At 46.3% G+C, this 14,283-nt stretch overlaps 1 protein-coding gene across 5 annotated transcripts in view; it reads left to right on the forward strand.

Moving 5' to 3' along the window:
- Nucleotides 1-14,283, forward strand: part of ARRB1 (arrestin beta 1) — a 123,448-nt gene that overhangs the window by 64,660 nt on the left and 44,505 nt on the right. For all 5 annotated transcript variants that reach the window (XM_053385327.1, XM_053385325.1, XM_053385326.1 and 2 more), the window contains exon 2: nucleotides 5,374-5,404. In XM_053385327.1, the coding sequence (XP_053241302.1) occupies nucleotides 5,374-5,404 (31 nt within the window). The remainder of the gene's footprint in view (nucleotides 1-5,373; nucleotides 5,405-14,283) is intronic.

A 14,283-nucleotide genomic window follows, 5' to 3' on the forward strand; every position in this document is an offset into this window, starting at 1 on the left:
GCCGTCCTGCTTTTGCATTAGCTTGCAAACAGTTTCCCCAAAAGTTGCACTGAAGTGCGTGTTTTAAAATGTGAAATGGTTATTTCTAAATGTTTGGGCGCAGGCCGGACGGTAGAGGAAAGGGAAGCTGTGGGGTAGACAAGTGGGAGAGAACGAGGTGGTTTGTGCCATTACTTTAAGTTGCAAATCACCCCGCGGGGCACGGACGGAAATGTCGTTTATGCATGTGCTAAATAAATAAATAGCAATAAAAATACAAAAGGCCAGCGTGCATCTTCGGGATAAGGCAAGCTGCAGATTAAAATGATCAATGAATAATGGTGGGTTGGGGGGGTCAGTATTTTCTGGTGTGGTCAGTTTCTTCAGTCTCTTGCTGTGTCTCTCTTCCTTTTCCATCCTGGCATCCTTCTCTGGCGGGCATCAGGTTGGCAGGGGCTGCTGCCCTAGGGAGCATTCAGCACAGTGCCCTAGAACTGATGGGAATTGTAGTTCAGAACTTCCAGGGCAGTGTCAGAAACTCAGCTATATAAGCCAGGCGGCAAATGGCTTCTTAAACCAAGGTTGTGGTCAGCAAAATGGAATCCCTAGTTACCATTATGGGGCAAGTCTTATTTTCTCAAATGATGGACTGAGTGTGATAGATTCTCAGTTAAATATCTGGCTAGTTCAGAGGACCAGTTAAGAGCTTTGAAAAACTAAAGAAGAAAAGTCTCTTGATCCAGGGACAGCCCACATATATATTGGCCTATTCCCACCGCTTTTTCTTCATGACCATTCATGAAGCAAGAATACTCTTCGCAACGGTGAGCAGGGCAGGGGTGTGGGGTGAGTCAAGAAAAGCTACAACAGTTAAGTTGGCAAAGATATATAAATTGAAATCTAACCTCTGTTGGAGATGTGGTGGAGAAATGTGAACAACAATACATATGTGCTGGAGGTGTGAGGAAATTAAGAAATTTTGGATAGTAGCACACGAAGAACTAAAGAAGATGTTGAAGATATCAGTAACAAAGAAACCAGAGTCATATCTCCTTGGATTGATAGATGAGGAGATACCATGGGGGAAAGAAATAATTTTTCTATATGCAAGTACGGCTGCTAGAATAGTGATTGCTGCTAGATGGAAGTCACAAACTATACCCACAAAGGAGGAATGGATTTGTAAACCGAATATTTAATTTTGGCAAAATTAATTGCTATAATAAGAAATCAGTCGAATCAAAAATTAAAAAAGGAGTGGAAATGTTTTGATGAATATATGGCAAAATACTGCTCAAAAAATGAAACTCTAATATGCCTAGATTAAAATGTGAAGTACTGAATGGAAGAAAAATTAGTAAGGGAAGATAATAAGAATATATAGATGATTTGAGAAGATTGTAGAATGCAAAGATTATTGTAAATTGTTTAATGTGGAGGAAATCGAGTGGGGGCGGAGGGAAGTGGAAGGAAGGAGAAAAGAATAATATGATGGATTGAGGAAATATAAATGTAAATGTATGGGTGGGGGAGGAAATGGTGTTGGCTTTGTAATGTAATATGTGAAAACCAATAAAAAGAAAAAAGAAAAGCTATAACAATTAACTACAACTTTGTTCACTGCTCCTGCTCAGGCTGCACAGAAAAAGCAATTTGCTTCCTGAAAATCATCCCTGTTATGTACTGAAGTTCTCACCCTGGGCCAGCAGGGGGATACTGTAGATAGTTATGCAAATGAAGGATCGAAAGTGACGTTCAGTGATTGGCTAGTTACAGAAAATGGTTACTGTTGCATTCTAGTGGAGCTCTATATAAGCAGGCTGACTGAGCTCCTCAGTTCAGTTCTGTTCCAGCTTACAAATGAAGAGCTGCTTTGGAAGAATCGCTGTGTCGTCTGATATGTTCGCCCACAACTTAGCAATTCCGATAGTGCGGATAAAATAGAACGGATAGAATTCTACAAGATGGGATCCTAATGTGTGAAAACAAGATCCAGGGATCCCCAGGTGGAGGTATAAGGCGACGGCCTGGCGCCTGGGCATCTTCACTTGGTCGCAAGTGGCCGAAAGCCAGTTGCAAAATGTGCCTGGCGCCTGGCTAATTTTGAACCCTGTTCCAGAGGCAGGCCTGGGCCGAAAGGAAACGCAGTTCAAAGAGGAACGTAAGAAGAGTCTGCCAGATCAGGCCAATGGCCAGTCTAGTCTGTCGTCCTCACCCAGATGCCCACAAGCAGGATCTGAACACGGGAGCAACTCTCCCCTTCTGCCATTTCCAGCAACTGGTATTTAGTAGAGTCTCTCCCTATTACTGTGGAGATGGAGCGTGGCCATCCTGGCTAGTAGCCACTGAAAGCCCTATCCTCCTCCATGGATTTGTCTCCTCCTCTGTCAAAAACATCCATGTTGCTGGCCGTCGCTGCCTCCTGTCCTGTGGCAGGGAGTTCCATAGTTTAATAAATAAATAAATAACTTTTTATTTATACCCCGCCCTTCCCGGTTCAGAAAACCGGGCTCAGGGCGGCTAACAATAAATTTAAAACACTTAATTGATGCAGCAACAAAAAAAGAGCATAAAATACAGTATAAAACGTGGATAACAATAAATTCAGAATTCAAAAATCAATTTAGGGGGGAAATCCATCCAATAAACATTAGATGATCACCAGGGCTAGCTGGCTAAATTAGTCCTATTTGGGCCAGCGAGGAGACCAGGGGAGAATGAGCTGTGGGATCCCAGAGCGGGTAAAGTTCATAAAAAGGGAAGGGGGAGGGAAGGAAGGGGAATAAAAGATTAGGCTAAGTTCAAATGGAAAGCCAGGCGGAATAGCTCTGTCTTACAGGCCCTGCAGAAGGAAGTGAAATCCTTTAAATCCTGAAGGCAGCCCTGTTTAGGGAAGTTTTTAATATTTAATGCTGTATTGCTTTTAACACTCGATTGGGAGCTGCCCAGAGTGGCTGGGGGAACCCAGCCAGATGGGCGGGATATAAATAATAAAATATTATTATTATTATTATTATTATTATTATTATTATTATTAGACTGCGCGCTGCACGAAGAAGGGCGCTTCTTCCTTTTCTCAGTTCTGAATCGCCAGGTTAGGGTTGGTGGCAGCGGCGGCGTCTGGCTTGCGCAGGAGGTTTAGATTTTCTGATGGCAACGGAGGAATGGAAAACTCCAGAGGGAAACCCCTGGCTGTCATTTACCGCGCAGCAATAACGAGGACAAACTAGATTGCCACCAGCTTGTTCATTTGCCTGCTCGGCAAAGCTTGTCACTTAACGATGGAAATCTCAGTTTGACTCTCTCATTACCACTCTCATTACTGCAGTCAGGGATGTCGTAGAATCGTAAAATCGAAGAGTTGGGAGGGGATCCCAGCGGTCATCTAGTCCAACCCCCTGCAATGCAGAAATCACACAGTGTCTGTATCTGTATTGGAGTCAACATGGGCTCAGATGTTGTTCTTTTTAAAAATGTACAACTTAAGAAATCAGTTGCTCCAGTTTTAGCTCTCCTGGCTCTCTGAGGGACGGTGTGCCTGCCGCAGCCCTGGTTGACTTCTCTCAAAGCGAGGGGTGGATTGGGTCCCTCCATTGAGCTGAATGAAGAGGCTGCGGCAGGTCAGGGGATTCTGTGCGCCTGACTCCTCCTATTATTCATTTTTCTTTATTTGTGCAGCCGAAACAGCTGCAAAGCAAGATACATAAAAATAAGATAAAATACACTGCAAAAGTTGAGATGATGATGATTTTATTATTTATACCCCGCCCTCCCCAGCCAGAACTGGGCTCAGGGCGGCTAACACCAATAAAATTACAATAATATGTGAAAGAAAAAGAAAAACCAGTTAATTAAAATACGGGTTAAAATACAATTTAAAATGCAGCCTCATTTTAGTAGTAGCCCATAAATCAAAACCATAAGGGGAGGGAAACATAAGGGTCAGACTGAGTCCAAACCAAAGGCCAGGCGGAACAGCTCCGTCTTGCAGGCCCTGTGGAAATATGTCAAGTCCCGCAGGGCCCTGGTCTCTTGTGACAGAGCGTTCCACCACGTCGGGGCCACTACTGAAAAGGCCCTGGGCCCTAGTGGAGACCAATCTAACCACCTTGCGACTTGGGACCTCCAAAGTGTTCTTATTTGTGGACCTTAAGATCCTCCGCGGGGCATACCAGGAGAGGCGGTCCCGTAGGTACGAGATAATTATTCAGACCAGGCGTTCTGTCCAATAAAATTGAGCTCCACTTATCATCCATGCAAACCTTTCTCAGAATTGCCGCTGTAATGGCAAAATGGGCTGCCTTCTCAGAAATGTTAAGGGGACCTAACAGAAAGTTGATCAGTAATTTATTTCAGAAAATTTATACGGCTTGATCTTTTTTTATATATATATATATAAGCAGTTCACATGAAGTTTCAACAATAACACCAGGAAAATTTTTGCAGCCATACTTTAAAACTTAGAAAAGTTGAAATACTAAAACAGGTGAGAACTACCTCAGCTTCCTAAACATCTAATAATCCAGGATATGTGTCGGCTGAGAGTTTTAAATCATTGAACAAAGCTTATGTCCTCATCAACTGGGCAAACAAGCAAGCGATGGCTAAAAATTCAGGAACGTTACCCAGTCAGAGAATTCTCTGTGCATTGTTAGGATTTGTGAACAGAATATAGAGTTCTTGATGGTGCACAAGCTTAACACGAGTCAACAGTGTGATGCAGCAGCAAAAAAAAAAAAAAAAAAAAAAAGGCTAATGCTATTATGGGCTACATGGACAGAAGTATAGTGTGCCCTGGTCAAGGGAAGTCATAGAGCAATTCTATTCTGCCTTGGTCAGACCACACCTGGAATACTGTGTCCAATTCAGGACACCACAATTTAGGAAGGATATTGATAAGCTGGAAGATGTGTAGAGGAGCGCAACTAAGATTATCAAGGGACTGGAATCCAAACATTATGAGGAACAGTTGAAGGAGCTGGGTATGTTTAGCCTGAGAAAGAATACACTGAGAGGAGATATGATAGCCATCTTCTAATATCTCAAGAGTTGCCGCATGGAAGAGGGAACAAGTTTGTTTTTTCCTGGTCTGGAGGGTAGGACTTGAACCTGTGGCTTCAAGTTACAGGAAAAGAGATTCCAATTAAACAAGAAGAATGGTGAGAGCTGTTCGACAGTGGAAAGGGGTGGACTCTCCTTCCTTGGAGGCTTTTAAGCAGAGGTTGGATGGCCACCTGCCATGGCTGCTTTAGTTGAGATTCCATCATTGTAGGGGGTTGGACTAGATGACCCTCGGGGTCCCTTCCAAGTCTGTGATTGCACATTAGTTCCTGTGTGCTGAAGGTCTCTCTCATTCGCCCTCATTCACCTTTTCCTTCCCCTCTTGTTTTTCAGGGTGTTCAAGAAAGCCAGTCCCAATGGGAAGGTAAGCTGAACTTCTTCACCAGTTCTTTGGGTTTCTTTCGTTTGGGGAAGTGGGAGAGAAGAAGACGGAGGGGGGAAATGGGATTTTGTTCTCGTTATTTATTTCTGGGAATGGAGAACTTGCAGTACGTTTCCGAGCACAATTCAAAGTGTTGGTGCTGACCTTTAAAGCCCTAAATGGCCTCGGTCCAGTATACCCGAAGGAGTGCCTCCACCCCCATCGTTCTGCTCAGACACTGACGTCCAATGCCGAGGCCCTTCTGGCGGTTCCCTCACTGCGAGAAGCAAAGCTACAGGGAACCAGGCAGAGAGCCTTCTCGGTAGTGGCGCCCGCCCTGTGGAACGCCCTTCCAGCAGATGTCAAAGCGATAAACAACTACCTGACATTCAGAAGACATCTTAAGGCAGCCCTGTTCAGGGAAGTTTTTAACGTGTGATATTTTACTGTATTTTTGGTTTTTATGGAAGCCGCCCAGAGTGGCTGGGGAGGCCCAGTCAGATGGGCGGGGTATAAATAATAAATTATTATTATTATTATTATCCTCCCACCCTCTGGAATCAGGACTCAGACTCAGAATAAAGCCTTCTGCTAAAAGCTTTAATCCAGAATGCTAATTCTGATACAGCTAATCCAGAATGCGGCAGCTAGACTGGTGACTGGGGGCGGCCGCCGAGACCACATAACACCGGTCTTGAAAGACCTACATTGGCTCCCAGTATGTTTCCGAGCACAATTCAAAGTGCTGGTGTTGACCTTTAAAGCCCTAAACGGCCTCGGCCCAGTATACCTGAAGGAGCGTCTCCACCCCCATCGTTCTGCCGGGACGCTGAGGTCCAGCTCCGAGGGCCATCTGGCGGTTCCCTCATTGCAAGAAGCAAAGCTACAGGGAACCAGGCAGAGGGCCTTCTCGGTAGTGGCACCCGCCCTGTGGAACGCCCTCCCACCAGATGTCAAAACGATAAACAACTACCTGACATTCAGAAGACATCTTAAGGCAGCCCTGTTCAGGGAAGTTTTTAATGTATGATATTTTAGTGTTTTTTGGTTTCTATGGAAGCCGTCCAGAGTGGCTGGGGAAACCCAGCCAGATGGGCGGGGTACAAATAATAAATTATTATTATTATTATTATTATTATTATTATTATTAAAGGCATCAATGAGTGCGTCCCGTCATCAAGACAAGGCACAGCAGGTGTACACAAGCTTTGCATATTCTAGATGGATTGTTGACTATTTCTTTATTTGATACAAGTTTTATTATGACTTATTTGCATTGGATCGGATACTTATGGGGTGTGCAATCTTTGTTGTATATTTTATAGAATCACAGAATCATAGAGTTGGCCTTCTACTCCAACCCCTTGCAATGCAGGAATAATATTTTGCTGTTTCCCCATCTTTCAAGCTGCCTTGTACATTTGTTTAGTTGTTTAGTCATGTCCGACTCTTTGTGACCCCCTGGACCACAGCACGCCAGGCCCTCCTGTCTTCCACTGCCTCCCGCAGTTTGGTCAGACTCATGTTTGTAGCTTCGAGAACACTGTCCCACCATCTCGTCCTCTGTTGTCCCCTTCTCCTTGTGCCCTCCATCTTTCCCAACATCAGGGTCTTTTCCAGGGAGTCTTCTCTTCTCATGAGGTGGCCAAAGTCTTGGAGCCTCAGCTTCAGGATCTGTCCTTCCAGTGAGCACTCAGGGCTGATTTCCTTCAGAATGGAGAGGTTTGATCTTCTTGCAGTCCATGGGACTCTCAAGAGTCTCCTCCAGCGCCAGAATTCAAAAGCATCAATTCTTCGGCGATCAGCCTTCTTTATGGTCCAGCTCTCACTTCCATACATCACTACTGGGAAAACCAAAATAATAGAATAGAATAGAATAGAATAGAATAGAATAGAATAGAATAGAATAGAGTAGAGTAGAAGCTGTGGTGGATACTTGCTCCTGCCCCTTCACATAAATATATCTTTTTAGTTGTTTGTTTTTGACTGTAAGCTTTCTTAAGTCCCTGTCTGGACTCAATAAATAAGAGTTATGTGCAGCTTTGATTATTCTGCGAACCACCCTGAGATCTTGTGACCGTCCATAAATTTAATAAATAAATGAATGTCAAAAAAGGAGACCCCGACTAAACGTTAGGAATAACTCCCTGGGTGCAAGAGCTTCGACTCACTTGGGAGGTTGTGGGCTCCCTTTCCTTGGGGGATTTTAAAGCAGAGGTTGGGCGGCCACCTGTCATGGGTGCTTTAGCTGCAATCTCTGCATCGTAGGGGGTTGGTCTGGATGACCCTCGGGGGGGCCCTTGCAGCTCTACAGTTCTGTGATTCTAAGACTCTTTGCATCGCTGTGGCAAGAAAAAAAAGCAACTAATGGGTTTAATAAATAATTATAATTATAATAATAATAATAGTGAGTATACTGGCAAGCTTGTTCAGAATGCCAGCATTCAGCATTGGGGCCGTCCTTCACCTTGCCAGCAGGCTAAGTGCTTTTCATCCAAGGCAACAACAGCCTCCTGCAAACCAGCATCTTGTTGCTAGGCGAGCTCACCTGTGCCACCTCCGCCTGACCCTGATACACATCACTCAGTGCTCTTATAAGAGGAGAAGGAGGATGCCAGATCGGATTGGCTGGAAGCGGGGAGACAGTCCCCAGGCCTGGAGGGCTTGCATTATACTGACTGTGCAAGGCTGGGAGAGATGGCTTTTAACTGTGTGAGTGTCTGGAGGCGGTTGGAGGATGGATGGCGGCTAACAGATTGAGGTTGAATCCTGACAAGACAGAAGTACTGTTTTGGGGGGACAGGAGGCGGGCAGGTGTGGAGGACTCCCTGGTCCTGAATGGGGTAACTGTGCCCCTGAAGTACTAGGTGCGCAGCCTGGGAGTCATTTTGGACTCACAGCTGTCCATGGAGGCGCAGGTCAATTCTGTGTCCATGGCAGCTGTTTATCAGCTCCATCTGGTACGCAGGCTGAGACCCTCCCTGCCCACAAACTGTCTCACCAGAGTGGTGCATGCTCTGGTTATCTCCCACTTGGACAACTGCAATGTGCTCTATGTGGGGCTACCTTTGAATGTGACTCGGAAACTGCAATTACCGTATTTTTCGCTCTATAAGATGCACCAGACCACAAGACGCACCTAGTTTTTGGAGGAGGAAAACAAGAAAAAAAATATTCTGAATCTCAGAAGCCAGAACAGCAACTGTGCAGTGAAAGCAGCAATCCCTCTTGCTGTTCTGGCTTCTGGGATAGCTGCGCAGCCTGCATTCACTCCATAAGACGCACACACATTTCCCCTTACTTTTTAGGAGGGAAAAAGTGAGTCTTATAGAGGAAAAAATACGGTAATCCAGAATGCGGCAGCTAGACTGGTGACTGGCAGTGGCCACCAAGACCACATAACACCAGTCCTGAGAGATTTGCATTGGCTCCCAGTATGTTTCCGAGCACAATTCGAAGTGTTGGTGATGACCTTGAAAGCCCTAAACGGCCTCAGTCCAGTATACCTGAAGGAGCATCTCCACCCCCATCGTTCTGCCCGGACACTGAGGTCCAGCTCCGAGGGCCTTCTGGCGGTTCCCTCGCTGTAAGAAGTCAAGTTACAGGGAACCAGGCAGAGGGCCTTCTCTGTGGTGGCGCCCACCCTGTGGAACGCCCTCCCACCAGATGTCAAAGAGAACAACAACTACCAGACTTTTAGAAGACATCTGAAGGCAGCCCAGTTTAGGGAAGCTTTTAATGTTTAATAGACTATTGTATTTTAATATTGTGTTGGAAGCTGCCCAGAGTGGCTGGGGAAACCCAGGCAGATGGCTGGGGTATAAATAAATTATTATTATTATTATTATTATTATTATTATTATTATTATTATTATTATTAACATTTTCATTATTCAGTTTGGGCAATGAAAATGAAAGACTCGGCTGGGTGGCTGAAGACTCTTTCTGACTTAGCTGCAGGGCTTGCCTCTGAGCTGACTCCAAAATTGCTTCGTTGCATTTTGAATACTATTCCCCCCCTTTTCCCATGGGACATGAGTTTCTCCAAAGCAGGACTCTTGCTTGCTGTGGGGTGGGTGGATAGCGGGGCTGAACCCCACACCTTTTGCGAACTAGGAAACACTGTTTCTGCAAATTCAGAACAAGAGGAATAAAACAGGCAAACACCCAGAGCTTTCTCAAAAGACATTCTGAGCATTGGCGGGACCGTAGTTCAGTGGTAGAGCAGCATTCAGAGGGTCCCTGGTTCAGTCCTGGAGCATCACAAGGGCAAGGTGGTGTGGGGGGGGGGAGGACATTGTTTCAGAGAGCTTTGGCTCTGTGGATATTTTCCTTTGATAAACAATAGGTCTGTGAAATATACTCAGAGTCGCAAAGTGATTTCATGCTCTTTATTCAGCTCATAGTGGTGAGGAGGAATGAATGAAAGTCCCCTCAAAGTATCTGCTTTATATACATTATTTACAGAATGGGCTGCACATGATTGGCTAATTCCGGAATTCTACTGTAAGCCAATCAGGTTGTGGATTCACTTCTATCTGGAGCATGATTGGGTAGTTCCTGCCAACCAATCATACTGCTGCATTGTTCTAGGACCAATCAGACTGCTGCATTCTGAATCCTATTGTTCTAGGACCAATCGGACTGCTGCCTTTTGGATCCTATTGTTCTAGGACCAATCAGACTGCTGCAGTTTGGATCCTATTCAACTCACTACATAACAGTCTGCATGGAACAAAGAGGGACAGGCTGGAATTGGGGCAGCCAGCCTCAGGGGTTGGTAATGGGGTGCAACAGCAGTGGGAAGGTGTCAGGATGTCTGGGTCCCCAACTCCTTTCCAGGCAAGGAAAAGGCAGTTTTTGATGGGCTCTCCGGGTGACCTATTTAGTGAGCTTTCATCCTCATTTGCCTGCACAAAGCTTTCCAGGATGTTGTGTTACATCTGGTGTTGACATTTGTTGCGATTTGTTTGTGGGGTGCTTATACAACTCTGAGCGCGCCTCCTGCTCTCCATCTTGATTTGCTTGTGGCATGTTTACACATCTCCCCATGAGTCATTGGTTGGCGTCTCACTTTTCCAAACCACAAAACGTCCAGCTGTTTTGCTTTTTGAAGCAGATTTGTTGTGCTGTGTGGCAGAGCACTTCGACCCACTTCAGTTGCGTTAAACTAGCTGTTGCACGACACCGCAATGTCTGAGAGGGAGTCCAAGGCTTCACTTTCCTCGGAATGAAGGTCAGATGAGACGGCGGTGTCTTTAGAATACAGTGGTACCTCGGTTTACGAACTTAATCCGTTCCAGAAGTCCGTTTTTAAACCGCAGCGCGCTTTCCCTCATGAGGCCTCCCACTGCCAGTGCCCTTCCACCGTTCGGCTTCCATTCTTAGACCGAAGTAAGATTTGCAAACCTGGATACTACTTCTGGTTTTGCAGAGTTCATAAACCGAATCATTTGTAAACAGGACTCTTCTTAAACCGAGGTACCACTGTATCAGGTTATACAGTGGACGCTCGGGTTGCGAACCGTGATCTGTGCAGTAGGCACATTCACAACCCACAGCATTCGCAACCCGCAGCGCTGCGTTTGCGCATGCGTGGGTTGCGACTCGGCACTTCTGTACATGCGCAAAGCGTGATTTAGCGCTTCTGCACATGCGTGACTGCTGAAACCCAGAAGTAACCTGTTCTGGTACCTCCAGGTTTCTTTCTTTTTTTAAAAAAAAAAATAATTTTTATTCATTTTCCAAACAAGTTTTATACAGTCAACAAATTACTTTACACTCATGCTTCAATATTTGACTTCCCTCAGTTTCTCTGTCAATCTTTCGAAAAATTTCTATTTATTGACGCCTTTCTAAACATGATATTGCCTTTCCCCACTCCTTTTCCTCTTACTCTCTTTTTTGCAGTATTTCTTACTATTTCACAGAGTCTGTTCAAAACCAATAAGCGCTGTCTGTGCATCACATATATTTTTCAGGTATTCTGTAAATTTTCCCCAGTCCTCAATAAACTTTTGGTCTTTCTGGTATCGAATCTTCCCAGTTAATTTGTCCAATTCTGCATATTCGGACAATGTCCTTCTCCATTCTTCCACTGTTGGAATTTCTTCCTGTTTCCATCTAGCCGGTACCTCCAGGTTTCAGTGGGTATGTAACCCAAAAAAACGCAACCTGAAGCGTCTCTAACCCGAGGTATGACTGTATTTGCACACATATATATATAACACGAGCATAAGATGGAGTGACTCAGAGCATTGATACCCCAACAGATCTTGCTTCTTCATTTGCCACCATTGTGGATCCAGCCCAGAGCAAGCAGGTCTCGGTGTCTCCATCTCCCAGCCGGCTTTCAGCTCAGCTCAAGCACAACTCTCTCGCTCTCGGTCTCCTACCCAGCAGATAGGTGAGGGGGCTGGAGGAAAGGCCCAGCCATTCGCCTGAAGGGTACTCTGGCTTAGTGGCAGCTCTTGCAACCCAGCTTATTCTTTGGGGATGCTGTTGAGGACACCAAAATGGACAGCGAAGGCCATTGCGTGGTGAGTTCCCGCCCCCCACCAGGATAAATAAAGACACGAGACACCATAGTTTAAGGTTAAATGGGCGAATTAGGCCACAACTTTATTGAATTCAGGAATGAGAGGCATTGGCTTAGGCATTGGTCCTAGCGACTATCCGGCTCCAGCCCACTTGCTGGAGACACGGGGAAGGGTTAACACTATATCGGGGGAGTCTCCTGCCGAGGCACGTCGACTAGGAGCTCCCCCGGGTCACCGCTCTGGGGCGTGCCTTTGGCCCACACCTCCATAGGCTTCGGACAGGGCCACGCCCCCCGGAGTCCTTTAACGGACCACCCTTCGCTCACTGGGGGGAGGTGATGGCGTTCCTCCCCCCCCACATCCTCTTAACCCCTTCTTACCAATGCCTACCGCCAATGCCGAAAAGTTGTGACGAGTTGCTACGAGGTAGGCGAAAAACCAAATGGCTGAAATTGCCAATTGGGAAAAATTCCTACCATGCCCCTTGCGGCGACAGACCGAAGTCCATAGCAAAGTCAGAGACCTACCTAAAGCCTACCTAAAGGGAGGGAGGGTGGGAAAACGTGGGGGCTAGCCGGCGAAAAGAGGGCGAGCCCCCTCTGCGTTGGCCCTAAATAGGGCAGGTCACCCCCCCCCCAGCCAGACGATTGGCTGGCTGGGGGGGCAGACACGGCCGGGATTCCCCTGCTCTCACGGGGGCTGGAACCAGCCCCCGCTCACATGGGGGGTGGGCGTGAAGCCCGCAACCCCACCTCCTGGGCAGGCCGGAAGTGGCTTTGTCCTGCAAATGTTGTGCATATGCCTGATTATCGTCTTCCAAATCAACTACTCTATTCCGAACTTAGAAATGGAAAAAATAAAAATGTTTTTAAAATGTCCAGTAGCACCCTAGAGACCAACTAAGTTTCTTCTGGGTATAAGCTTTCATATGCATGCACATTTCTTCAGATAAATGGAAAGCATAATACTGGTGTTCAACAAAAGAGGTTCAGAGATGCTCTCAAGGCAAATCTTTAAAAATGTAGTATAATCACCAACAACTGGGAAACACTTGCCTGCGAGTGCTCCAGTTGGAGAACAGCCTTTACCAAAGGTGTCGTGGGCTTTGAAGACACTCGAACTCAGGACGCAAGGGAGAAACGTGCTAGGAGGAAGGCACACTTGGCAAATCCACACCGTGATCAACTCCCACCCGGAAACCAATGTCCCCACTGTGGAAGGACATGTGGATCCAGAATTGGCCACCCCCAACCCAAAACATGATGTTTTGGTATGCACTCAAATCCTTCCTGCAAGATAGTGACACCTTCACAACCACCCTGTGAGGTAGGCTCGGCTGAGAGATGCTGACTTTTCCATTCCCACCTGGGCGCCTCTCCTGAACAGAGAAGCAGGTGTCTGCCCACCTGGGCTGACCGCCGGTGACCCAGGCCTCTCCAGGAGCAGACAGACCTTCCTAGCAGACCTCGTTCCAAGGTTGCCATTGAGCCGCATTCACAGCTGGAGCTCAGCCTTCAAAGAGATTTTGAGCCACCCCTGGTGTCCTTCGCGAGGACCCATCTGCCACCGAGGCAGATTCGTCGGCAGGCGACTCTTTTGATAACGGGAGTTGTTTTCTTCCCAGATGTCGGCTGCCGGCGACGGTGAGTCATGCAGCCGCCTCCCGAGCCCAAGCCCTCGAAATGTGATTGAGATGGAGGCTTATTCAATAACCTAATTGGATGAACTGCAGGGTCAGGGAGCTAATCAGCTGCGCCTGGAATTCCTGGGGCTTTGCAAAAGCACGACTATCGCGCTTCGTACGGCTGATGCCAAAGCCTGGAAAGGGTTTTTTTTTGGGGGGGGGGGGAGATGGAGACAGAGTCTGAGGGAATAAGGGGAGCAGACGCAATGCAAAGAGCCCTGCTAGATGGCTCATTGTACAATCGTCAAGTTGGAAGGGTCCCCCAGAGGTCAAGCACAAGATCTCACAAGAGCTTGGATGCTTCAGTTGCTGGGGAAACCCAGCCAGATGGGCAGGATGAAAATAATAAAATTATTATTATTATTATTATTATTATTATTATTATTATTATTATTCCGGTTCCTGCATTGCAAGAGCAGTGGACTGGATGATCCTTGGGGTCCCTTTCCCCTCTATCATTCTTGCCAGTGTTACGGAAAGGGGGGGGCATGTCTTCTTCACCTTCTTCTTCGCTACGATATATCAATTTATTTCCAATTGTCAATGTCAAAGGGGACTAAAATCTATAAAATTCATAGAAAATCAACGTGCCAATTTGCTCAATTTCTCTAGGACTCTATGACACCTCCCCTGTCCTCCATAATCCCTCAAACAAGGTG

Source organism: Podarcis raffonei, chromosome 4 (genome assembly GCF_027172205.1).
Source record: "Podarcis raffonei isolate rPodRaf1 chromosome 4, rPodRaf1.pri, whole genome shotgun sequence".
Classification (NCBI taxonomy): Eukaryota; Metazoa; Chordata; class Lepidosauria; order Squamata; family Lacertidae; genus Podarcis; species Podarcis raffonei.